General features: G+C 41.5%; 1 protein-coding gene across 2 annotated transcripts; it reads right to left on the bottom strand.

The window, feature by feature from the left end:
- Positions 1 to 9,160: 9,160 nt before the first annotated feature.
- LOC106568092 (amyloid beta precursor protein binding family B member 1) lies at positions 9,161 to 26,253 on the bottom strand. Of its 2 annotated transcripts, none has more exons than XM_014138117.3 (14): positions 26,116 to 26,253; positions 24,681 to 25,474; positions 24,306 to 24,511; positions 19,422 to 19,484; positions 19,194 to 19,270; positions 19,059 to 19,119; positions 18,784 to 18,930; positions 18,565 to 18,692; positions 16,690 to 16,804; positions 16,438 to 16,522; positions 15,607 to 15,702; positions 15,032 to 15,147; positions 14,703 to 14,879; positions 9,161 to 13,810 (listed from the first exon to the last, which is right to left on the bottom strand). In XM_014138117.3, the coding sequence occupies exons 2-14, from the start codon at positions 25,453 to 25,455 to the stop codon at positions 13,649 to 13,651; spliced, it is 2,208 nt and encodes a 735-aa protein (XP_013993592.1). In that variant the 5' UTR covers positions 25,456 to 25,474; positions 26,116 to 26,253; the 3' UTR covers positions 9,161 to 13,648. The 2 variants fall into 2 exon arrangements, with proteins under 2 accessions (XP_013993592.1, XP_013993594.1); XM_014138119.3 differs by having other exon boundaries at positions 15,622 to 15,702.
- Between the last annotated feature and the right edge of the window lie 227 nt (positions 26,254 to 26,480).

The raw sequence follows: 26,480 nt of genomic DNA, 5'->3' as shown, positions 1-26,480 counted from the left end.
ATATCTCACTGCTGCCAGAACCACACACACTCAGGCATGCCACACCAAGATAAATAAAAACAATAGTTACAGTACACTCCGTGTTCTCTGTAAGTCATCCATTGCTCCAAGGCGTCAAATTCACGAAGAAAACACAAGGCAGAAATTAATAAAAAAAGAAGGTAGCTGGGTAAAAAACGAGAGATGATCGAGAAAGTGTTATGAAGCACCTTGGACGTGTCATCTCATGTCATTCCCAGAGATTACTGAACATGGAAACCCCTAGCAGGCTAACAGACTCCCTCTGGAGCCAGTGCTGTGGATTAAGGCTAGCTTGCCCCTGCCTCACATCCCCCTCTCCCCATCACCATTAACCCAAGGACAAAAAATATATAAAAAATTCACTCACCAGCTTCAGCATCATCACAGCCATGGCAGGGCTCACCAGGGTAATCAAAGGCTTTTGGCAGGTATACTGTATGCCGGAGGAAGAAGGACAGGTTAGAAAAGGATGGAGGGAATATATTGTTTTGGAACAAAGTGGTTCTTAAACAACAGACAGATGTTTTGCATAAAGATATTAGAAGTATCTGGCAACTGTCATTCTCTCAATGGCTGAGGTGAAATGGGGAAATGATTATTCATGCATTATTCCACCATGGTGATTCTGAGAGCCTGGGTGAATGAATAGCACACCGTTGCAACATCGGCTTTGAGGCAAGTGGCAGCTAAAGTGAAAATAAAGAAGCATCAATTTCTGTTTTGTCATCCATTTAAAAATGTAATCAGGCAGCCCTGTACATGGCTAAGTCTTTTCATCGTGCTGCTGTGACAGTCTCTGTGAGAGCATATCCTATTTAAAAGACTACCTCGGGATGTTTCCCGGCTGTGCTCTGACAGAAACTAACATCAACATGTGTATTTGCTGTTTAGACACCCCCCAAGATGAATAACATCAGCATGTGCACAGCTCAACAGCAGCATAAACCACTTGCAATTCTCTTTGGTGAATTTTGCGATTAATGGAACGAAACTATTATTTTGGAAATTAGAATTGTGGAAGAAGTGAATTTCAGAAATAGGAAGCATAAGGAGAACATTCCTGGACTGGAAAGATACTTGAAAGGTCAGAGAGTGTGCAATTCCCTGAAATCAGACATTTTATTAAACCATTTGCATAATTAACATTTCATGTCAACCCACAAAATTTAATTAGCACACATTAATGACCTTCATTTGGTGAATATCAATCTAGACTCGCTTGATAACATATTTCACGCATGCCTGTAATAAACCCTCATGGAATAATTACAAGATAATCTAACTGTTTTGATTGCAAGTCATTTTAACTCTGAGTAACATTTATAAGACTTATAAGTTCTCATTTGTGCTGGGCTGGCTTGTGGTGCAGTTTGAATAGAGATACAGTACTTTGTGAATGTGGGTCCTTACTCTATGGTCCTTCTCACCCAGACTTTGGATCCATCTATTCTCAATCATGATGAGGAGAATGTACAGTAGGGACACTTTACAAACACCACGTCCCCTTGGAGACACAGACTTCTTATTCCTCATTCTTACAAGACTCCAAATAGAGGAGACAATTATGGAAATAATTAATGATGTAATTAGCATCTTAGGAAGCTGAATCATATCAAATCATGATTGGCAGAGTATCCAAACAGAGCTTGTTTCCCATTTCCTCCCAGGGAATCTGTAGGCCTATCAGCTACAGTGCCTTCAGAAAGTATTCATACTGCTTGACTTATTCCACATTTTCTTGTTAAATTCAAAATTGATTAAATGTTGTTTTTTTCTCACCCATCTACACACAATACCCTATAATGACAGTGTACAAATATTTGTAGAATTTTTTGCAAATGTATTGAAAATTAAATACAGAAATATATAATTTACTTAAGTATTCACACCCCTAAATTAATACTTCGTAGAAGCACCTTTGGCAGCGATTACAGGGTAAGTCTAAGAGATTTCCATACCTCTATTGTAAAAAACAATTGCCCATTATTATTTAAAAAATTCTTCAAGCTCTATCAAATTGGTTGTTGGTCATTGCTAGGCAACCATTTTCAGGTCCTGCCATAGATTTTAAGGTACATTTAAGTCAAAACGGTAACTCGGCCACTCATTCACTATCTTCTTGGTAAGCACTCCATTGTACACTGAGTGTACAAAACATTATGAACACCTCCCTAATATTGAGTTGCACTCCCTTTTGGCCTCAGAACAATCTCAATTAGATTGGGGCATGGACTACAAGGTGTCAAAAGAGTTCCACAGGGATGCTGGCCCACGTTGACTCAAATGTTTCACACAGTTGTGTCAATTTGGCTGGATGTCATTTGGGTGGTGGATCATTCTTGATACACACAAGAAACCGTTAAGCATGAAAAACCCAGCAGTGTTACAGTTCTTGACTGAGACTGCACTTGTGAAGGTGGTAAATGACCTTTAATGATGTCAGACCGAGGCTCTGCATCTGTCCTCGTGCTCCTAGATCTTAGTGCTGCTTTTGATACCATCGATCACCACATTCTTTTGGAGAGACTGGAAACCCAAATTGGTCTACACGGACAAGTTCTGGCCTGGTTTAGATCTTATCAGCTGATTTGTCCTCTGACAAATCAGCTGTAAATTTTGGTGTTCCTCAAGGTTCCGTTTTAGTGCCACTATTGTTTTCACTATATATTTTACCTCTTGGGGATGTCATTCGAAAACATAATGTTAAATTTCACTGCTATGCGGATGACACACATGTGACTCAGTTGGTAGAGCATGGTGTTTGCAACACCAGGGTTGTGGGTTTAATTCCCACGGGGGACCAGTATGGAGAATTGTTTTTAATGAAATGTATGCATTCACTACTGTAAGTCGCTCTGGATAAGAGCGTCTGCTAAATGACTAAAATGTAAATGTAAATGTACATTTCAATGAAACATGGTGAAGCCCCAAAATTGCCCTCGCTAGAAACCTGTGTTTCAGACATAAGGAAGTGGATGGCTGCAAACTTTCTACTTTGAAACTCGGACAAAACAGAGATGCTTGTTCTAGGTCCCAAGAAACAAAGAGATCTTCTGTTAAATCTGACAATTAATCTTGATGGTTGTACAGTCGTCTCAAATAGAACTGTGAAGGACCTCGGCGTTACTCTGGACCCTGATCTCTCTTTTGAAGAACATATCAAGACAGTTTCAAAGGCAGCTTTTTCCATCTACGTAACATTGCAAAAATCAGAAACTTTCTGTCCACAAATGATGCAGAAAAATGAATCCATGCTTTTGTTACTTCTAGGTTGGACTGCTGCAATGCTCTACTTTCCGGCTACCCGGATAAAGCACTAAATAAACTTCAGTTAGTGCTAAATACGGCTGCTAGAATCCTGACTAGAACCAACAAATTTGATCATATTACTCCAGTGTTAACCTCCCTACACTGGCTTCCTGTTAAGGCAAGGGCTGATTTCAAGGTTTTACTGCTAACCTACAAAGCATTACATGGGCTTGCTCCTACCTATCTTTCCGATTTGGTCCTGCCGTACATACCTACATGTACGCTATGATCACAAGACGCAGGCCTCCTAATTGTCCCTAGAATTTATAAGCAAACAGCTGGAGGCAGGGCGTTCTCCTATAGAGCTCCATTTTTATGTAATAGTCTGCCTACCCATGTGAGAGATGCAGACTCGGTCTCAACCTTTAAGTCTTTACTGAAGACTCATCTCTTCAGTGGGTCCTATGATTGAGTGTAGTCTGGCCCAGGAGTGTGAAGATGAACGGAAAGGCTCTGGAGCAACGAACCGCCCTTGCTGTCTCTGCCTGGCCAGTTCCCCTCTCTCCACTGGGATTCTCTGCCTCTAACCCTATTACAGGGGCTGAGTCACTGGCTTATTGGTGTTCTTCCATGCCGGCCCTAGGAGGGGTGCGTCACTTGAGTGAGTTGAGTCACTGAGGTGGTCTTCCTGTCTGGGTTATATCCTTCCTGTTTGGCCCTGTCCGGGGGTATTGTCGGATGGGGCCACAGTGTCTCCTGACCCCTCCTGTCTCAGCCTCCAGTATTTATGCTGCAGTAGTTTATGTGTCGGGGGGCTAGGGTCAGTCTGTTATATCTGGAGTATTTCTCCTGTCTTATCCGGTGTCCTGTGTGAATTTAAGTATGCTCTCTCTAATTCTCTCTTTCTTTCTTTCTTTCTTTCTCTCTCTCAGAGGACCTGAGCCCTAGGACCATGCCTCAGGACTACCTGACATGAATACTCCTTGCTGTCCCCAGTCCACCTGGCCATGCTGCTGCTCCAGTTTCAACTGTTCTGCCTGCGGCTATGGAACCCTGACCTGTTCACCGGACGTGCTACCTGTCCCAGACCTGCTGTTTTCAACTCTCTAGAGACAGCAGGAGCGGTAGAGATACTCTCAATGATCGGCTATGAAAAGCCAACTGACATTTACTCAGAGGGTGCTGACTTATTGCACCCTCGACAACTGTGATTATTATTATTTGACCATGCTGGTCATTTATGAACATTTGAACATCTTGGCCATGTTCTGTTATAATCTCCACCCGGCACAGCCAGAAGAGGACTGGCCACCCCTCATAGCCTGGTTCCTTGGTTCCTCTCTAGGTTTCTTCCTAGGTTTTGGCCTTTCTAGGGAGTTTTTCCTAGCCACTGTGCTTCTACACCTGCATTGCTTGCTGTTTGGGGTTTTAGGCTGGGTTTCTGTACAGCACTTTGAGATATCAGCTGATGTAAGAAGGGCTATATAAATACATTTGATTTGATTTTGATTTTGATTTGACACACTCAAACCGGTGCACCTGGTACCTACTACCATACCCTGATCAACACTTAAATCTTGTCTTTCCCATTCACTCTCTGAATGGCACACATACACAATCCATGTCTCAATCGTCTCAAGGCTTAAAAATCCTTATTTAACCTGTCTGATCCCCTTCATCTACACTGATTGAAGTGGATTTAACAGGTGACATCTATAAGGGATCATAGCTTTCACCTGGATTCGCCTGGTCAGTCTATAGCTAGGTTTCCATCCAATTTGCGATTATATTTTCATGAAATATTCAAAAATCCACATAAAGAAAATATGCAAAGTTTTCCACCAATGGAACCCATTTTGCTCCTCCGTTCCTATAGGCAGAAATTCAAACAAGAAGTACCCGTGCTAAGGTCTATTCAACGCTGGTCTGACCAATCGGAATGCATGCTTCAAGATTGTTTTGATCACGCGGACTGGGATGTGTTCTGGGTAGCCTTGGATAATAACATTGATGTATACATGGACACGGTGACTGAGTTTATCAGGAAGTGAATTGAGGATGTTGTTCCTATTGTGACTTTAAAACCTACCTAAACCAAAAACCATGGATAGATGGCAGCATTCTTGCTAAACTGAAAGCACGAACCCCCACATTTAACCATGGCAAGGTGACTGGGAATATGGTTGAATACAGTGTAGTTGTTCCCTCTGTAAGGCAATCAAACAGTCAGTGTCCGCGACATGGCTGTGCAGAGACAAAGTGGAGTGCAATTCAACGGCAAAGATACGAGACGTATATGCAGGGTCTACAGACAATCACGGCTTACAAAGGGAAAACCAGCCACGTCGTGGACTCCGACGTCTTGGTACCAGACAACCAAACACCTTCTTAGCCTGCTTTGAGGATAACACAGTGCCATCGACGCGGCCCGTTCCCAAGGACTGTGGGCTCTCAATCTCCGTGGCTGACGTGAGTAAGACATTTAAGCGTGTAAACCCTCGCAAGGCTGCCAGCCCAGACGGCATCTCTAGCTGCGGCCTCAGAGCATGCGCATCCCATTGTTCCTGTATCCAAGAAAGCAAAGGTAACTTAACTAAATGACTATCGCCCTGTAGCACTCACTTCATTCATCATAAAGTGCTTTGAGAGGCTAGTTAAGGACAATATCACCTCCACCTTACCTGACACCCTAGACCCACTACAATTTGCTTCCCGCACCAATAGATCCACAGACGATGCAATCGCCATTGCACTGCACACTGGCCTATCCCACCTGGACAAGAGGAATACCTATGTAAGAATGCTGTTCATTGACTACAGCCTTGCCTTCAACACCATACTACCCTCCAAGCTCGGGGCCCTGGGTCTGAACCCTGTCCTATGCAACTGGCACCTGGACTTCCTGACGGGCCGCCCCCAAGTGGTGAAGGTAGGAAACAAAAGCTCCACTTCACTGATCCTCAACACAGGGGCCCTACAAGGGTGCGTTCTCAGCCCCCTCCTGTACTCCCTGTTCACCCGTGACTGCGTGGCCATACACGGCTGCAACTCAATCATCAAATTTGCAGACAACACAACCATAATACACACAATGACGAGAACCTCCAACAGGGACGAGGTGAGGGCCCTGGCGGAGTGGTGCCAGGAAAATAACCTCTCCCTCAACAAAACGAAGGAGCTGATCGTGGACTTCAGGAAAAAGCAGAGGGAGCACGTCCCTATCCACATTGTCAGGACCGCAGTGGAGAAGGTGGAAAGCTTCAAGTTCCTCAGCATACACATCACTGACGATCTGAAATAGTCCACCCACACAGACAGTGTGGTGAAGAAGGCGCAACAGCGCCTCTTCAACTTCAGGAGGCTGAAGAAATTTAGCTTGGCCCCTAAGACCCTCACAAACTTTTAGAGATGCACAATTGAGAGCATTCTGTCGGGCTGTATCACCGCCTGGTACAGCAACTGCACCGCCCGCATCCGCAGGGCTCTCCAGAGGGTGGTGCGGTCTGCCCAAAGCATCACCGGGGGCACACTGCCTGCCCTCCAGGACACCTACAGCACAGGAAGGCCAAAAATATAATCAAGGACACCAGCCACCCGAGCCACGGCCTGTTTACCCCGCTATCATCCAGAAGGCAAAGTCAGTACAGGTGCATCAATGCTGGGACCGAAAGACTGAAAAACAGCTTCTATCTCAAGGCCGTCACTAGCCGGCTACCACCCAGTTACTCAAACCTGCACCTTAAAGGCTTCTTCCCTATACACATGGAATCACTGGTCACTTTAATAATGGAACACTAGTCATTTTAATAATGTTTACATACTGTTTTACTCATCTTATATGTATATACTGTATTCATTTTTTTTTTTGTCAATGCCACTCCGACATTGCTTGTCCTAATATTTATATATTTCTTAATTCCATTATTTTACTTTTAGATTTGTGTGTATTGTTGTGAATTGTTAGATACTACTGCACTGTTGGAGCTAGGAACACAAGCATTTCGCTACACCCGCAATAACATCTGCTAAATATGTGTATGTGACCAATAAAATTTGATTTGATTTGTTTCCACCAAACAGACTTGTTGAGGATAAAAGTCAGTGCGTGATGACGTAGCACACAAACAATGTTCATGCACCAAATAAAAATCTAAAGTTCAATGCGTTTCCGTCATTTTTAACTCTACCAATAGTTTTGTCACAAAAACTTGTGTTAAATAGCAAGTGTGCCTACTCTGGTCTTGGCATATGCGCTCTAGCCAACAACAGATACAGTGCAGTTAGGCTAGTCTATATGATGGGACTTTATGGATAATAGCGAGAATATTTGTATTTGTCAAGCTGCAGTCAAGCATCGATCATCATGTCACCAGAATAAGACCCTCAGTATTTATTGGGAAAGAGTATTAAGATCACCATGCACTTTCACCACCCTATGAAGTACATCATAAATTATTTAATCTATAGCAGACACAACACTTTGTATTCAGGACAAAAAGTGAATTGCTTTGCCACATTTTTTGCAGTATTACTTTAGTGCCTTGTTGCAAACAGGATGCATATTTGGAATATTTTTTATTCTGTACAGGCTTCCTTTTCACTCTGTCAATGAAGTTAGTATTGTAGAGTAACTCCATTGTTGTTGAGCCATTTTCAGTTTTCTCCTGTCACAGCCATTAAATTCTAACTGTTATAAAGCCTCTCTGTGAAATCCCTGAGCGGTTTCCTTCCTCTCCAGCAACTGAGTTACGAAGAACGCCTGAATCTTTGTAGTGTCTGGGTGTATTGATACACCATCCAAAGTGTAATTAATAACTTCACCATGCTCAAAGGGATATTCAATGTCTTCTTTTTTTCTATTTTTACCCATCTACCAATAGGTGCCCTTCTTTGAAAGGTATTGGAAAACCTCCCTGGTCTTTGTGGTTGAATCTGTGTTTGAAATCCACTGCTCAATTGAGGGACCTTACAGATAATTGTATGTGTGGGGTACAGAGATCAGGTAGTCATTCAAAAATCATGTTAAACACTATTATTGCACACATTTTTTCCATAACAAAGGGGTTGAATACTTGACTCAAAGACATTTCAGCTTTTCATTTTTAATTAATTTGGAAACATTTCAAAAAACATAAGTGCACTTTGACATTATGGTGTATTGTGTATAGGCCAGTGACACAAAAATCTAAATTTAATCAATTTTAAATTCAGGCTGTAACAAAAAAAAGTGGAAAAAGTCAAGGGGTGTGAACACTTTCTGAAGGCACTGTACATCTAAAAGTAATGCCCTATGATGACCGACATAAAGGTCTGTGAGACAACAGAGGAGTTTGGACTGAGGAGGCTGCATACTGAAAATCAACAGAAGCACTGCTAGGACAATTAGAGAAACGAGAAGAAAGCAAATACAGGGAGAAGAGGCTATGGAAATGGTAATCCACTGACTGTCAACTGGAACACAGCATATTTACATGTGATTATATTTACCCCTTGCGGTGTGTAACTCATTTAGATTATTAACAGCAGGCAACGTGGAGAGGAGGAAATAAAATGTTGAAATAATTGTAGATGGTGTTGGCTTTGTTTTATTGACACAGCCTCATAAATATTCATGATAGTTTGTATGTTTTTTTTTCCATTTCAGCTGTAAACTAAGACAAGTAGGAGCATGAGGAGAATTCTCAATATTGTTCAGTCTCTTGAACAGAGGCACATTGATGATGAACAAAACATTTCCAAGTCATTCATTGCAAACTGTGTGTATGCATCTGGTCTTCTACAAGTAAACCACTTTTTGTTTGTTTTTAAACCATGCTTGGAGTGCATCCTGAATGAGGTGATGTGTACCCAGCTACTCACAGCACTATTCAGCAGACAACGGCCCACAACGAAACAGCTCCACTTTTTATTTTGTCCTGTGACAGTTGATTTTAATATACATGTAAAGTACCAGTCAAAAGTTTGGACACACCTACTCATTCAAGGTTATTTTATTTTTACTATTTTATACATTGTAGAATAATAGTGAAGACATCAAAACTATGAATCATGTAGTAACCAAAAAAGTGTTAAACAAATCAAAATATATTTGAGATTCTTCAAAGTAGCCACCCTTTGCCTTGACAGCTTTGCACACTATTGGCATTCTCTCAACCAGCTTCATGAGGTAGTCACCTGGAACGCATTTAAATTAACAGGTGTGCCTCGTTAAAAGTTAATTTGTGGAATTTATTTATTTCTTAACGCCGTTTGAGACAATCGGTTGTGTTGTGTCAAGGTAGGGGTGGTATACAGAAGATAGCCCTATTTAGTAAAAGACCAACTCCATATTATGGCAAGAACAGCTCAAATAAGCAAAGAGAAACAACAGTCCATCATTACTTTAAGACATGAAGGTCAGTCAATACAGAACACAGAAAGTTTATTCAAGTGCAGTTGCAAAAACCATCAAGCGCTATGATGAAACTGGCTCTCATGAGGACCGCCACAGAAAAGAAAGACCCAGAGTTAAGTTCATTAGAGTTAACTGCACCTCAGATTGCAGCCCAAATAAATGCTTCACAGAGTTCAAGTAAAAGACATCAACATAAACTGTTCAGAGGAGATTGCGTGAAACAGGCCTTCATGATCAAATTGATGCAAAGAAACCACTACTAAAGGACACCAATAATAAGAGGAGACGGTCCAAGAAGCATGAGCAATAGACATTAGACCGGTGGAAATATGTCCTTTGGTCTGATGAGTCCAAATTTGAGATTTTTGGTTCCAACTGCTGTGTCTTTATGCAACGCAGAGAAGGTGAACTCCACATGTATGGTTCCCACCATGAAGCAGGTGGTGTGATGGTGATTTGCTGGTGTCACTGTCTGTGACTTATTTAGAATTCAAGACACACTTAACCAGCATGGCTACCACAGCATTCTGCTGCAAAACGCCATCCCATCTGGTTTGCACTTAGTGGGACTATCATTTGTTGTGTGTTATTTCATAGTTTTGATGTCTTGTAGTAAATAGTAAAAATTAAATAAAAACCCTTGAATAAGTAGGGTGTCCAAACTTTTGACAGGTACTGCATATACATAACATCTCATTTACATTATTTAGATAAAATAAAAAACAAATCCTTTTTTCTTGCATTACAGTCATCAGTGGATATTATTAAAAGGAAACAAAAACATAAAATGCTCACATACACACGTGTCTTACATACAGTATGAACAAAAGCTATCACTTCAAGGTTTTCTTAATGCTCTTTGAACACAATGCGAAACAAACAAAAGGCAGACAAAAGTTCAGGTTTGTCAAGAGAATGTACATATATTTTCCATGGCTTATGACAGAGGACATGATCACATCCCTATCATATTAGTGTTGCAGTTCATTTGGATCAAAGTCTGTTTCTCATCCTTAACATGTAATCATTCAATAATATTCATCTTAAATTAAAGAAAAGCATATGACTTTTTTTATTGCCATGACTAATCCTTAATTAGACAAATATTTATCATTTAATGTCACCAAAGCAACCTAAATATCTCGAGCGTACACAACAAGGCATATAAATAGACAATCCAATGGGTAGGTTAAACATATACTCAAGACTTCCTATCGTGTCCTATATTCGTCCTTACAGAGCTGAAACACACTGAAGACCTCTAAGCTCCCCTGTTCTGAGAGTCTGGGGTCAGTTCTTATATACCATTCATGTGTCAGCCATGCAATGTGCTCCCATAGGTTGACATCTACACTGTAGTGAATATATATGGGTGAAAACAGGTTTCTCAGCAAAACTGAAAAGAAACAGGTGACAAATAAGTGGATGAGATGTTTAGTGACAGTCACTATTGAAATGGGAGGAAAAACATTTGAAATCATGTAGGCATATCGATTGCCACAACACACAACATTTCTTGAAAGTATTCTTGAGGCCTCCAGAAGCAAAGCCTCAAAGCATGGTACAACATTACACAGTGTGCATTCAAAATCAAATAGAACACCAGGAAGCTCTGTTTGTATAAGGCAACCAATGTAGTGGAGTACATAGTGTGTATAGTAAGGAGTAACAATTATAGGAGCAAAGGAAATTACACGGACAAAAGTTCAGTACATTTTTTTTTTTGAAATAATCTGAATATGTAAAACCAAAAAACTAAATTGTACATACACTTATGTTTTTATGAGTCAATACTTAGTGACAGAGCAGCTGAAGCAAGGCATTAGCCAAATCCATTATTGTCTGGTCAAATTGCTGTCCAAAACAGATCAGAAAGAGGAAGGAGAACTGTGGTGCTATAAAGTGAAGGAGGATAACTATAGTCTAGAGATACAGATTTGGAAACACTGCTGCACCAGTGACCACAGTGGTAAGAACCGAGGCTAAAAAACGCATTTCTACCTCACAGATACAGTATATTATACACACTTAGGAAAATATAATTTCATAAAAAATGTAACTTATTTTGAACCAACTGCATTCAAAAAAAGGGGAAAATCTAGTCAGTCAACTATGGGATAGAGTATTTTAAAGATGTCGTGTTCATATGCAATGAAGTGTTCGTAAGACTTACACACCGCAAGGAAGAAACTCCAACACATACTTTCAGTCTGTCTCATTCACAGACAAACACTGTCTGTGGGTAAGCAACACTTTCCGTATTGCAATCTCTGCATAACAAAATGCCTTCTGAAGACTGAATATGTCAGGCTTCTTAGCTCTCCTATAGTGTTGTCAGACACACTGCTCATGAACAACACTATTTGAAAGCCCACCCGAGGGCAGTCATAAGTTTCAAAAATGTAAATAAAAAAAATGTCGGTGTTAAATGAACAGTGTGTGGTAATGACAGACTTTGGTGTAATTTGAACTGTATTGTCGGTTAAGGGCTTGTAAGTAAGCATTTCACTGTTGTATTCGGTGCATGTGACAAATACAATCTTATTTGTCAGTGTCATGTCTATCGCAACAATACTAACGTTCCATCTGCCCTTAGACCCAATTGGTTAAGAGACAAAAGTTGGCAGATGTAAGTGTGCAGGGACACCTCGGTAGCTAACAGTAGCTCTGTCACTCTGCTGAGACGTAACAAAAAACATACACTAAACATGCATAGAGAATGGAGTAGAGGAAACAATGTATAACACTTGACACGTTGGTGTAAAAACGTACACGAAAGACAAATTTCGTTAACCAAAAAATGTTAAATGAATCTGTTTATCTGAACATAACAAAAGGATGGTAAAATCAGCTTCAGGTCAATTTCCACACACTAGATCTGAAGAGGAACACCATAAAAACACATGATTCTTCTAGCTTTGGCATCACAAAGATGATATATTCCTTGACTCCAACATACAGTACCCTCCACTTGGTATACAGCTGGAGTGCAGTAAGAGATAGCCGAAGCTTTCTTTGAGATTTGAGAGGTTTCATTCAAACTTGAGCCATGCTCTAAAAGTATGCCATCTCCATTTCAGATTTGAGGAGCTGAACTACACGTTTTAGTGCAATTTGCAATAAACATACAAATAAAAATATAGCTATAAAATAAAGATAATGCACTTGCTGATTTACCAGCACCATCAGATGGAAGAGGGGATGCTAAGCTATTTAGGCATTAACAAAATGTACTGTACAAAGTATAGATGTTAATGACCCAAACGATTAGCATTTTATTTGCCGAATATTATATTCGTAGCTAGCAAGTCTTAGTTCTTCCACCAGTGACATTCACCATGATGCATTTTATACCGACTTCTCATGCCATTTTATTTCTCAATAATTTCTTTCAAATCTACTTTGAAATGAAAACCAACATGATAGTTCCACAAGCACATGGCATGAGTTCAACATTCACAATTCAATTGCACATCTTCCATTTCTATCTTCACAAATAATATACTATATTTGTTCTGCAAAACAAATAGCAGAGACAATGTTACAGAACAGTACTGTTTTCCTAAGCATAATTAGTGTTGGTACTTTAAAAACTAGACCAAGTTTAACCAACTATTGCTGTCATTCAAACCATTGTCCAAGAGTCCAGCAGTTTCCTCTTAATAACTCACAGATTAAACAAACAATGGAAGGAAAACATGGCCTACTTGTCCAACCAAGGATGACGTGAAGGAAGTGAAAAGCGTGGAGCAGCTGTGGGCAGTGCTAGACTCACTGGTACCCCAACCACACCGGCAGCCCACACTGCCCACGGCTCTGACATCACATCTAAAAGAGATGACAGGTGTTGAGAGGGAAGCAGGTTATACCATAACACCTCAGGGTGGGGGGAGAGAGAGGGAATGGAGGAGTGAGGAGAGCCATGGCTGGCATGGTGGGCTGGGCCTGGGGGTGGACTGGAGTGGGTTAGTTGGTTGGCACCTCTCAGGGCGTCTGGGACCCAGACCTCTTGAAGCTGCCCAACAGGCTCTGAACACCCTTCTTGACACTGGAGCCCACACGACGTGCCACGGAGTCGGCCGGTGGGCCTGGCAGGCAGGAGCTGGTACTGGGGGGCCTGGCATCCAGACACTTCTGGTAGCGCAGCTGTCAAAAGTCACAACATAAGCACCAAATCTGAATAGAAAATTAAACTTGGACTCAAAATATTTGGTGCAACAAGGCTGTGTATGTTTAATATTGGCGAATAGTAAAACAGTCCAATCCCTGAAAACTCCTCCCATTTAGAAGAACCACTCACCTAATGTTCTCGAAAAAGTTGCCATATCAAATAGGCCATTTGCATTTTTAGTTGTGCTCACTGCCGATTCATTCACACCACATGGAAGAGACTACAATAATTATGCAAGGAGGAATGATAGCCTACCAAGTGAACGTTGGATCCTTGCACATCTCTCTGTTCATCTGGCTTATCAATATTCTCTGTTTCAGTGTCAATTTATTTGTCCACTTATCTGTACTTCCATCCTTGGTACCATAGCTAGTTAGCTAACTTCATTTGCACTGTTTTGGCATTCTTAAGCGACACAACCAAGCATTAGACTAGCATGAGAAGGAAGCAAAATGACTTCATTTAAATACTCCATGCTGGACTTGTATGACATTTCTGTACATTCTCTTACAGGGATGTCTAGCAAAACATAAAATAGCAGAACACTTCTCCCCTGTGTGCATAGAGCTGTCACGAACTCACTGACATGGGTAGCTTTGCGGGGCAGCACCAGTTGATACAATGTTGAAAGTTTGCTAGCAACAGTGTGAGCTCAACACAGACAGGCGGAGTAGAGAGAAGATGTGACTGAAAGACAACCTGAACCAACCTCTGTGCATAGCCAATGTACTTTATAAAGGATATTTATTCTCATAAGGATATTTTCTGCTGGACAATGTGTCCGGCAAAGTTTTTAGTTGTCTGCTTTTATGCATTTGTATCAGCCAAAAGCCATCAATTGTTGGCTGACAAAAACGTTGCACTCACCATGCAGGCGGCCTGCACAGCCTCACTAAGGCTGGCAGCGTTGGGCTCACACCAGAACATGTGGCAGATGAAGTCCCCGGGGCCCTCGGCCATGATGAAGGCAAAGGTGTGGACGTCCTTCCCCACGCCCATGAAGGACAGGAACCGCACCCGGCACTCAGAAAGAACCTCCTCTGTCTGCAGGGAACACAACAGAACACCTTGGGTCAGACTATTCCCACAGCAATTTAAACAACCTCAGAGCTTCAAATTGGAAAGACATTAAAAATAGATATATTTTTGAGATTGTGTGTGTACATTTGTGTGTGACTATCTGTGTGTGTGCTCACCTCAGCTGTGACTATTGTAAGTGTGGCTGAAGCCACGTTCACAGTAACTGGTGTCCACTCTTCCTTCTCTTTGGTATTGATTGCTGTGTTGAGGGCTACGTTGACTAGGTCCATACCTGGATAGGACATACCACTCAGGTTAGCTGCACATCTGAGTACACTCAATACCTGAGAATTTCAGGAAAAAGGAAGGAATTACAGGAATTGTGTTAGTTCATACTTCACAGAAAACCAAGTGTTAGTTAATAGCTCAATATCCCTAACAAGAGGATAGCTCATCGCAGTCGAGACGTCACACAATAAGACATCAGTATCACAACCTGTAGAAGAAATTAGTAGAACACATGCAATACTTTGAGACATTCAATAAGTCAATGTATATTGAATGCATCTCATTAAGTGAACCCCAACTTAGTTGAAAGTCAGTATTCATTTAATTACAGTACCAACATATGGGAGGACAAGTGGAAGGTTAAATACAGGCAGTGACCGAGAAACATACACAAATTTACCTGAAATGTAATTCAATACACACCATCACAACTCTAAGAAAGAGAAGAAAAAGCATTCCTTACCAAAGCGTTCCTTACCTACGGGTTTAGCCACCGGCACGTTACCCAGGTAACGTACCTGGAAGGACTGGACTAGCTCATTCTTTGGTGCAGGGAATTCTGTAGGGAGAGGAGAGAGACAGAAAACCACTGTGACATCCTGCTAAAACCATACAAAGGACCTGAAGTTGCCCATAAATACATTTGGTTTTAGATTATACAGTAAGTATATAGTCATACTAGGCTCGGGCAGTATCCAGATTGTCATACCGACCTTGTACCATACCAGGATATTTGGTAATACCGGCACTGAACACAAGGGACGCTGTTTTCAAACCCCACTGATAGCGTTGCTAACCTTCAGATTACAGAGTACCAAGTATATGTAAAATCCCATACAGAATGCTAACTAAATGCTAACGAGCACAAAGCAAACATTTTATATAAACTATACAAGTATACAACTAACTCAAAACTGCTACTCACAGTTTGCTTGCACGCACAAAACAAATATTAGGCACTTGATCCAGGAAGAGATTTTCTGCTGTTACCAAGTGAATGCTTGATTTTGGAAGAAGCTAACCACTTAGCTAGACGGCTAACTAGCTACTAAATTAACACATTTTAGACAGTTAACTTAATTGTTATAAGATATCTAGCTGGCAACATTTAGTTGTGAATTCCATACTGTAATTTGATCACATGGCGCATGCTGAACAACAGTGAGTGACTCACAAGGCTCCAGTCTCTCGTTATTCTGTGCTTGTAAACAAACACCAAGTGACTAGGGACTAACTCACAAACACCCCGGTATACCACCAAGCCTAAGTCATACATCAAGTGCCAGTGTTTTACCCTGGAAAGGTATGTCCACCAGTTTAGAGGGGTCTATGTTGAGTCTGTTCAGAGAGGACTTGGATGATTTCCTCTGGGCCATTATCTACAGAAAAGGAATGACAGGAAAGACCCGATTCAACATGTCAAAAAATAAAGACACAAACAACCCCTGAACCACAGTCCCAAAGTTATGTGAAAAAAGGGAGATTTCATTCAGGTTCAATGTGGAGACCTGAGTATGGTGTAGTGCACCAAAGCAGATGGGCTTACCTTAGAGCAGATGTCATGCATGCTCGTGGCAATGTTCTTAGCAGGTGTATCACACCTGAACACATGGCACTTCAGAACATGAGTCAGTTTGTCTCTCGCCACATAGGCAAAGTCCCTAAAGTTAACACAAACAAAGAGGCGTCTCTTGAGAGCCCGTTATAAAGGCTGATCATGACAATTGAGGCAGATGAAATGGACAATGCTGAAATCAATACATTTTGATAATATCAGGATTAACTCAAGAGAACTAGCAACCTAATAGCGTAAGCTTTCACAAATACAACAATGAACAAATGTACTAACAATTACGACTGAGAACACTTAGTGTTGTCACACTATTATTAATAGCTAAGCAAACATTCTCGTCTATAGAAACTGATCACAAAGTTATGGGTGTGATTGAGAAACATTGAACATTATGGGATGGGGGTGTGGAATCAATATGCTAACTATGACAACCACAACTGTGATCTATTCTACGTGACATGACGGAAGATGGTGGATACGACAATAACAATACCTCTCCCTGTGTGCCCAAGTGCAGCCGGTTAGAGAGAAAACCCCAAATCAATCAATTCAACAGAAAAAGCAGGGTTCACAAAATAAGGCAACAAAAGCCAGACAAATAAAACCAAAATAAGAAACATTGTCAATAGCAAACTGGCACACATATTTCTAGTATTCAAATATGAAGAAAATATTAAGAAATGTATAGTGAAAATATAAACGCAACATGCAACAACTTTAAAGATTGCACTGAGTTACAGTTCATATATGAAAATCAGTCAATGAAAATAAATAAATTAGGCCCTAATCTATGGCTTTCACATGACTGGGAATACAGATATGCATCTGATGGTCACAGAAACCTTTAAAAAAAAAAAAGGTAGGGGCGTGGATCAGAAAACCAGTTAGTATCTGGTGTGACCACCATTTGCCTCATGCAGCACGACACATCTCCTCATAGAGTTAATCAGGCTGTTGATTGTGGCCTGTGGAATGTTGTCCTACTCCTCTTCAATGGCTGCGCGATGTTGCTGGATATTGGCAGGAACTGGAACACACTGTCGTACACGTTGATCCAGGACATACCAAACATGCTCAATGGGTGACATGTCTGGTGAGCATGCAGGCCATGGGAGAACTGGGACATTCTCAGCTTCCAGGAATTGTGTACAGATTCTTGCGACATGGGGCCGTGCATTATCATGCTGAAACATGAAATGATGGCGGCGGATGAATGGCACGACAATGGGCATCAGGATCTCATCACGGTATCTCTGTGATCTCAAATTGCCATCGTTAAAATGCAATTGTGTTCGTGGTCCATAGCTTATGACTACCCATAATATAACCCCACCACCACGGGGCACTCTGTTCACAACGTTAACATCAGCAAACCACTCTCCCACACAACGCCACACATATGGTCTGCGGTTGTGAGGCTGGTTGGGCGTACTTCAAAATTCTCTAAAACAACATTGGACGCGGCTTATGGTAGAGAAATGAACATTCAATTCTCTGGCAACAGCTCTGGTGGACATTCACTGCACACTCCCTCAAAACTTGACATTGTGACATTGTGTCGTGTAACAAAACTGCACAACCCCAGCACAAGGTGCACCTGTGTAATGGCCATGCTGTTTAATCAGCTTGTTGATATGCCACATCTGTCAGGTATTATTTTGGCAAAAGAAAAATGCTCACTAACAGGGATGTGAACACATTTGTGCACAAAGTTTGAGCGAAATAAGCTTTTTGTGCGTATGGAAACTGTTTAGGATCTTTATTTTCAGCTCATGAAACTTGGGACCAACACTTTACATGTTGCGTTTTGGTTTTTGTGAAGTGTAGTTAGAGTAGCAGGGGACTGACCTGCCGTTGTCCCGGCCCACTCCCCACACTCGGATGCTGACGATAGGCTGGGTGTGCAGCAGAGTCTGGCCCAAAGGATCAATCAGGTTCAAGGTCTCATTCTCCAGAACAAGGAGCATGTCTTTTCCCTGTGTGAAAACACATTACAGAACATTCCTCTTAACATTGTTCTACCAACACTATCCAGGTAATATTCCCACACACAAGCCATTCTCTGACCTCTCCCCAGATCCCAGCCGTGTCGTGCAGGTTGTGTTTGTGGTAAGAGAGCTGTCTGATGCAGTTGTTGACAGCCACACTGCTCTTCCCTGGAGCCATCTCCTCCTCTGATATCTCCACCCAGCCCAGAGACCGCACAGCAAAAACCTTTTGAGAGACACGAGGAGAGGGAAAGAGTGATTAAGAGCATGTTGAGTGTTAAAAGAGAGAAAAGTGTGTGTGGGATGGGAGTGGAATGATTGGTTATGTCTATTTGTCTGAGTGAGAGCACATACCTTAGCATCCAGGTCATTGATGAGTGAGTTCATCTTCTCCTTTCCTTCAGACTGTGAACAGCTGGATGTGAAAGGAATCAGACAATATAAGCATATAATGATAATACACTGTACCTTAAGGGGGGGGGGGCTCACCTGAGATTGATAGAGGCATAACGCAATGTGGCTCCTTCAAAATCCTTCAGGGTCTGATCAGCCATTGCATCTTCCTCCTGAAGACGTACCAACAACAGTAAGAAGTCACATTTCACCATTTGAGATAGAAAATAATAAGCAGTTGATATCTAAACATTAAAAATCTCTGAAAAAAGGTTTGCAAACTGCATTGATGTTAGGTTTGTTTCAAGTACATTTGGCACTCACCTTCCAGAACTCCTCATCATTAAAGCGGTTGGGGCGGGACTGGGTGAGACTACTCCACGTCAACTGAAAATACAAAAAAGAGACAAGGACCAATTAGAAGTAGGAAACTAAATCCGTTAGCACTAGAGGTGGGTGCTTAAATGGAAATACAATGACTTTGTGGCCCTAATGGACACATGCAGGCCAAAACCTAAAGGACTGTGTCCACAGACATGGAAGGAAACTAAAGTAATTCTACTACCTAAAAATAGTAAAGCACCCTTTGCTCGTCTAACAGCCGCCCAATCAGCCTGTTCTTCGAAAACTGATGGAGAAAATTGTGTTTGAACAAATATGCAAATAGGAAAGGGCACTCAACTTGTAATGCACTGACTGAGATGACTGATGATTGGCTAAAATAAATGTATAATAAGATACTGTAGTTGGAGCGAGGGCTGTGGCGGTCATTACATTTTATCAGCCGGTTATTGTCATGCAAAAGACTGCCGGTCTCACGGTAACTGACCATTAATTAAAATAAACACGTTTAGCATCTCCAGGCCTCCAAGCTGTATTCAAGCCACGGATGTGCGCCATTGAATCTACCAAAAAAAGTGGAATAAATCAATTTAATATACACCATCAGAATAAATCCATTATTTATTTTAGGCAGGTCTAAATAAACAACGATATGAAGAAAATGTATTTCAGAAGTGCAGAATATGAGTTGGCCTACTGTATGTTACCTGGCTATGTGCCATGCCACAGGCTTGTCCATTTAGCAGACAAGACATGCTTATAAGTCTTGTGCCATAATTTTATATTATATGACTTTATAGTAAGAAGAATAAAACTGAACTTAGCTGAATAAAATATAAAAAATATTTTTCCCATTCCAGAGCGAAGTGGCTATGTTGAACGCAAAAGTGATCATTTGAAAACGGTCCTAGATTTGAAGTCGGAAGTTTACATACACTTGGAGTCAGGTTGGAGTCATTAAAACTTGTTTTTCAACCACTCCACAAATTTCTTCTTAACAAACTATAGATTTGGCAAGTCGGTTAGTACATCTACTTTGTGCATGACACAAGTCATTTTTCCAACAATTGTTTGCAGACAGATTATTTCACTGTATCACAATTCCAGTGGGTCAGAAGTTTACATACACTAAGTTCACTGTGCCTTTAAACAGCTTGGAAAATTCCAGAAAATGATGTCATGGCTTTAGAAGCTTATGATAGGCTAATTGACAACATTTGAGTCAATTGGAGGTGTACCTGTGGATGTATTTCAAGGCCTACCTTCAAACTCAGTGCCTCTGTTTGAAATCATGAGAAAAATCAAAAGAAATCAGCCAAGACCTCAGAAAAAAATTGTAGACCTCCACAAGTCTGGTTCATCCTTGGGAGAAATTTCCAAACGCCTGACAGTACCACGTTCATCTGTACAAACAATAGTATGCAAGTATAAACACCATGGGACCACGCAGCCATCATACCGCTCAGGAAGGAGACGCGTTCTGTCTCCTAGAGATGAACATACTTTGCTGCGAAAAGTGCAAATCAATCCCAGAACAACAGCAAAAGACCTTGTGAAGATGCTGGAGGAAACAGGTACACAAGTATCCAAATCCACAGTAAAACGAGTCCTATATCGACAAAACCTGAAAGGCCGCTCAGCAAGGAAGAAGCCACTGCTCCAAAACCGCCATAAAATAGCCAGACTACGGTTAGCAACTGCACATGGGGACAAAGAGCGTACTTTTTGGAGAAATGTCCTCTGGTCTGATGAAACAAAAATAGAACTGTTTGGCCATAATGACCATTGTTATGTTTGGAGGAAAAAGGGGGAGGCTTGCATGCCGAAGAACACCATCCCAACCGTGAAGCATAGGGGTGGCAGCATCATGTTGTGGGGGTGCTTTGCTGCAGGAGGGACTGGTGCACTGCACAAAATAGATGGCATCATGAGTAGGAAAATTATGTGGATATATAATTTAGCCCAAACAACTACCTCTTCCCCTACTGTATTTATTTATTTTGTTCCTTTGCACCCCATTATTTGATTTCTACTTTGCACTTTCTTCCACTACAAATCTACCATTCCAGTGTTTTACTTGCTATATTGTATTTACTTTGCCACCATGGCCTTTTTTTGCCTTTACCTCCCTTATCTCACCGCATTTGCTCACTTTGTATATAGACTTATTTTTCTACTGTATTATTGACTGTATATTTTGTTTATTCCATGTGTAACTCTGTTGTTGTATGTGTCGAACTGCTTTGCTTTATCTTGGCCAGGTCGCAATTGTAAATGAGAACTTCTCAACTTGCCTACCTGGTTAAATAAAGGTGAAATAAATAAAATAAATATTGAAGCAACATCTCAAGACATCAGTCAGGAAGTTAAAGCTTGGTTGCAAATGGGTCTTCCAAATGGACAATGACCCCAAGCATACTTCCAAAGTTGTGGCAAAATGGCTTAAGGACAACAAAGTCAAGGTATTGGAGTGGCCATCACAAACCCCTGACCTCAATCCTATAGAAAATTTGTGGGCAGAACTGAAAAAGCATGTGCGAGCAAGGAGGCCTACAAACCTGACTCAGTTGCGCCAGCTCTGTCAGGAGGAATGGGCCAAAATCCACCAAACTTATTGTGGGAAGCTTCCCGAAACATTTGACCCAAGTTAAACAATTTAAAGGCAATGCTACCAAATACTAATTGAGTGAATGTAAACTTCTGACCCACTGGGAATGTGATGAAAGAAATAAAAGCTGAAATAAATCACTACCATTATTCTGATATTTCACATTCTTAAAATAAAATGATGATCCTAACTGACCTAAGACAGGGAATTTTTACTAGGATTAAATGTCAGGAATTGTGAAAAACTGAGTTTAAATGTATTTGGCTAAGGTGTATGTAAACTTCCGACTTCAACTGTATATGTTAAATCTAAAGTTATTTGGCAACTTTAGTTGTGAATGGTACAAACTTTAGAAATAAAAACATATGGGCTGCATGATTCGACTATAGGCTATTGATGATTTGAGGAAGTCTCAACAAAAAAACAAAACAGCTTGCGCTCTGTTCCTTGTTTCAGGCTGCACACACCATTCTCTCCTCAAGTGATCATATTTTCACCCATCAGACTATTCTCAATTTAATCTTGTCTTTACTAATAAGTCAAATCAGTTCAGATTTAGAATAACCCATTATCAAGTGGGAAGGAACAGGGGCACCTTTCCAGGTGGTTCATTTTTCAATCATGCCGGGTAGGCTCCTCCATTTATTTCACTCCATGCATCAACCACTGTTTGAGGAGCATGCAGCCTCTCGTTCCACGACAGGTGATATTCCGCCCAAACTCTGTATGCCATGGGATCTCCAACCCTGTTCCTGCAGCTACCCAGTGCTTAATTTGGGAAACCAAGTGAAATCTGTTCAGGAACATCGTTGTTTTCACAACTAAACATATTTCTGTTGTCAGCCCCTCTCTCTGCAGCTCGAGAAAGGAATGAAGGAGAGAGAGAAGATGGAAACACATGGTAGTGAGATATTCTGTAGTTAAGGTAGTGTCAGCCTATTAATTATGAAAATATATTTTTTTATATCCCTATTATTAGGCTATTCAAAATCAAATTCACTCTAATTGTAGGCTAACTAAGCCAAATGAATCTTCGCCTTAGAAAGCACTGTACATTTCGTTGTGTTAAGTTTTGAAACAACATCCACAACAACCATGTATTCCACACGGTTTCAACCTGTTGAACTTCTTTTTTCAAATTGATCAATAACTGTGCGGTGAGTTTTAAAAGCATGATACTGTTTTGATAGTAATAGTGATAGTGTTTGATGTGATTTTCAATTGTATTTACATTGATGTCAGAGTGGTTGGAGGGACAATAGATCCCCGAGTACCAGGCCATTAGCGACCTAATGGTCGTTAGCGAGTTGGGTACTACCAACGCATGTACAGAGTGCATAAGAGGAGATTACCGTGACTCAATGGTCACGTGGAATTTTATTGCGGTCATGACCCATGACTGCCGGTGCGGCGGTATATGGTCACCGCAAAAGCCCTATTTGGAGATGTATTGTTAGATTTCAGTGCAGCCTTTGATGTTATAATTTCTTATTGAAAAAACAAACTTGTTACGGCTTTACGTCCATTGCCACCACATGGTTGGAGAGTTACTTATCCAATAGAGTATTCTTCAATGGAAACTTCTCTAACATTTGATATGTACAGTACCTCTATTTTTACAAATGATTTGCCACTTGTCTTACAAGAACTTAAAATGAGTATGTATGTTGATGATTGCACACACTCTGCACATCAGCACCTACAGCCAGTGAGCTCACTGAGACTCTCAGGAAGGAGTTAGTTAGTGTCAGAACAGGTAATTAACAATAAACTGGTCTTAAATACATCTAAAAGCATTGTATTTGGTTCAAAACATTCTCTAAGACCTAAACCTCAACTGGAAATGTGCATAAAGGGTGTGGCCATTGAACAAGCTGAGGGAGCTGAACTCCTAGTAGTAACATTGGATGGTCAGTTATCATGGTTATATTGACAAAGTTGCTGTGAAGATGAGGAGAGCTATGTCTGCTATAAAAAGATAATCTGTGTTTTTGACACAAAGATCAACTGTACTAGTTGTTCAGGCTCTGATCTTGTCCCATCTTGATTACTTTCCAGTAATATAGTCAGATGCAAAGAAAAACCTAGCAAAGCTTTTTATTTATTTATTTAAAATACAATATCTTATAACTGTACTGTACTTTGTCATGTATTTGTACGTTTTATGTGGACACCAGTAAGAGTAGCTGCTGCACGTGCAGTGGCTAATGTGGATCATAATAAACTAAACTAAACTCTCTCTGCCCTCTAGCTCTCACCTGTGGCTCCTCACTGGGTGTGATGACAGGAGAGGTACTGGAGGGTCTCTCTGGGGCTTCTCCCTCTTCTAGCGGAGAGGGGGGCTCCCACTGGGTGGTGCCTGTGGGGATGTGCCAGTAGTAGGTACCAGACTCGTCTCTGACCCGCATCCACCCCGCAGGCAGGTCTGTGTCAGTCTCAAACGCACTGCGATCCCAGTAAGATTCTATATAACGAGGAGGAACAAGTGAGATAAATGTAAAGAGCTGACAATAGATGCTCAAACCCGGAAAACAATTTGATTGTGTCACAATCCCTGTTTACGGCAAAAGTCTTATCCACAACCCTGCACTCAAAGCCCATCCATTGTTAAGACATTTTGTTGCCCCTCTTACCTGGGTCACCATCCGGCGTGCTGTTGGCTGTGCTGCCCTGAGACAGTGACATACAGCTGGAGTCCTCATCACTGGGTGCTGCATTTCTGCCCTGAAACAGCAGGCAGGTTTCCTTGACTTCTCTACTGTCATCTCTCCGAGACTCACTGCTACTTTGCGCCTCAGACGAGTCTGTGTCCCTCTCTCCACCTGTTGGAAGAAGTAGAGGCTCTTCCTCATCTTCCTCTTTCCCATGAGGGGCCTCTGAGGTTTCGATCAGCAGAGGCTCATTCAGGTCAGAGCACAGGGACCTCAAGGTCTTAGAAGAGGGGTTCTGCTCACTGTCCTCCACTTGCTGGTCCACCACTAAAGAGTTCTGGTTGGGGTTTCCTTCTGGACTCTCGTTGTGATTCAGATCTTGGTCAGAATTTCTATTCTGGTCCTGCTGCCTCTCTGCCACCTTGCGCAGTTGATTCTGATCCTCCTTGAGCCACTTGGCATTGGTCCCTATGCTGTGCTGGCCCTGCTCGTTCTCCTGGTTCCGGACCCTCTCCTCCTCTCGCTGCTGACTGCACTCATCCTCATCAATGTCATTGCCACCCTTGGTGCCATTCAGCAGGTCCAGAGGAGTGGATGTGGCATAATTGTGGCGCTTCTTGGTAGAGGTGGTGCCTTTGGCCTTCTTGCTCAGGTCAGAATCAAGCAGAGCACTATGTGGGGAGCGGAGGTCAAGGGTCAGTGAGGACGGCAGACATGTGTTCTCATTGGCCAGATCGGAGGTCTTCTCCAAAGACATAGCAGAGAGCTGAAAGCCACTTTTTGGGATGTGGGGAAACATAAACAGGAAATCACACAGAGGTAGGCCTAAAGGTGTTTGTTTACCACAACATAAACAAATATATGGAGGCTGAGTCCATTTATCAGTGTTTAAATGGTCTGCATTAGATAGATCTCATCTGATTACAAAAATATAGCAGGCATATGGTTGCCAACCGTTAGCTAGCTACTGGCAACGATTGTCATGCAGTGATTTCAGCTCCTCCCACCAGGAATCCAAGGCTACAGGCAACACAAACTGTATGCTAGCTAGGTAAGGGCCCACTGCATATTAGCTAGATGCTACTATGCAATAAAAATGAGGGACAGAGGACAGCACATCTGGCAAGCTCTACAGAAGAAAATACAGTATCTTGGAATGTAGCCAGCTAACGTTAGTTTTCTAGGCTATCACTATTTATATCTAATCACGTGTGGCACACGTCTATCTATCTAGCTTTATAACTAACGTTAGATTGTGTATCATAGCTTATATGCCGTCAAAATGAATCGAGTTGGAAAGCTAGCTAATGTTTTCTAGCTAGCTAGTTGACTCGTAACACCATTATTATCCCATTATAAACACACCCGTGTGTGCCAGTGACGCTCTCTAAATAACTTAAATGACCTGGTAACTTACCCTGAATTGTATTTTCCTCTCTTTAGTTTTCCTCCCACCTTTATTTCAGTGGTAGATATATCTTCTTCGTGCAGCTTTCCGGCAGACTCGACGCTGTGTTGCGTATTGCTGCCTTTCGCAGGTCGGAGTGCGGATTGCACGTTTTGCCAAAAAAAAGGGACAGGGGAAAACTGAAATTGCACCCCATCCCACTACTTTGACCCTAAACCAGTGGTATTCATGACCGGAAGTGTAATTCTAAAGCATATGTCTGGATTTGATTAGAGCTTTGATCAGCATGTAAATGCAAGTCTGATACTACTTGAGCCTGATGAGCAGTACAATAAATATATTTATTTTATAATCCCAAACCCCAAAAAGCCCAA

Source organism: Salmo salar, chromosome 13, assembly GCF_965601325.2.
Source record: "Salmo salar chromosome 13, fSalSal1, whole genome shotgun sequence".
Classification (NCBI taxonomy): Eukaryota; Metazoa; Chordata; class Actinopteri; order Salmoniformes; family Salmonidae; genus Salmo; species Salmo salar.
This window is presented reverse-complemented; position numbering and strand designations above follow the sequence as displayed.

What these genes read in the sequence shown, in the direction of transcription:
- LOC106568092 (XM_014138117.3), bottom strand. Translation starts at nt 25,455, where the DNA reads ATGTCTTTGGAGAAGACCTCCGATCTGGCCAATGAGAACACATGTCTG. An exon ending in CACGCCGGATGGTGACCCAG is followed by an intron (nt 24,512 to 24,680) that starts GTAAGAGGGGCA and finishes CTCGTTATATAG; the next exon opens with AATCTTACTGGGATCGCAGT. An exon ending in GTGGGCCGGGACAACGGCAG is followed by an intron (nt 16,805 to 18,564) that starts GTCAGTCCCCTG and finishes TGTTAACTTTAG; the next exon opens with GGACTTTGCCTATGTGGCGA.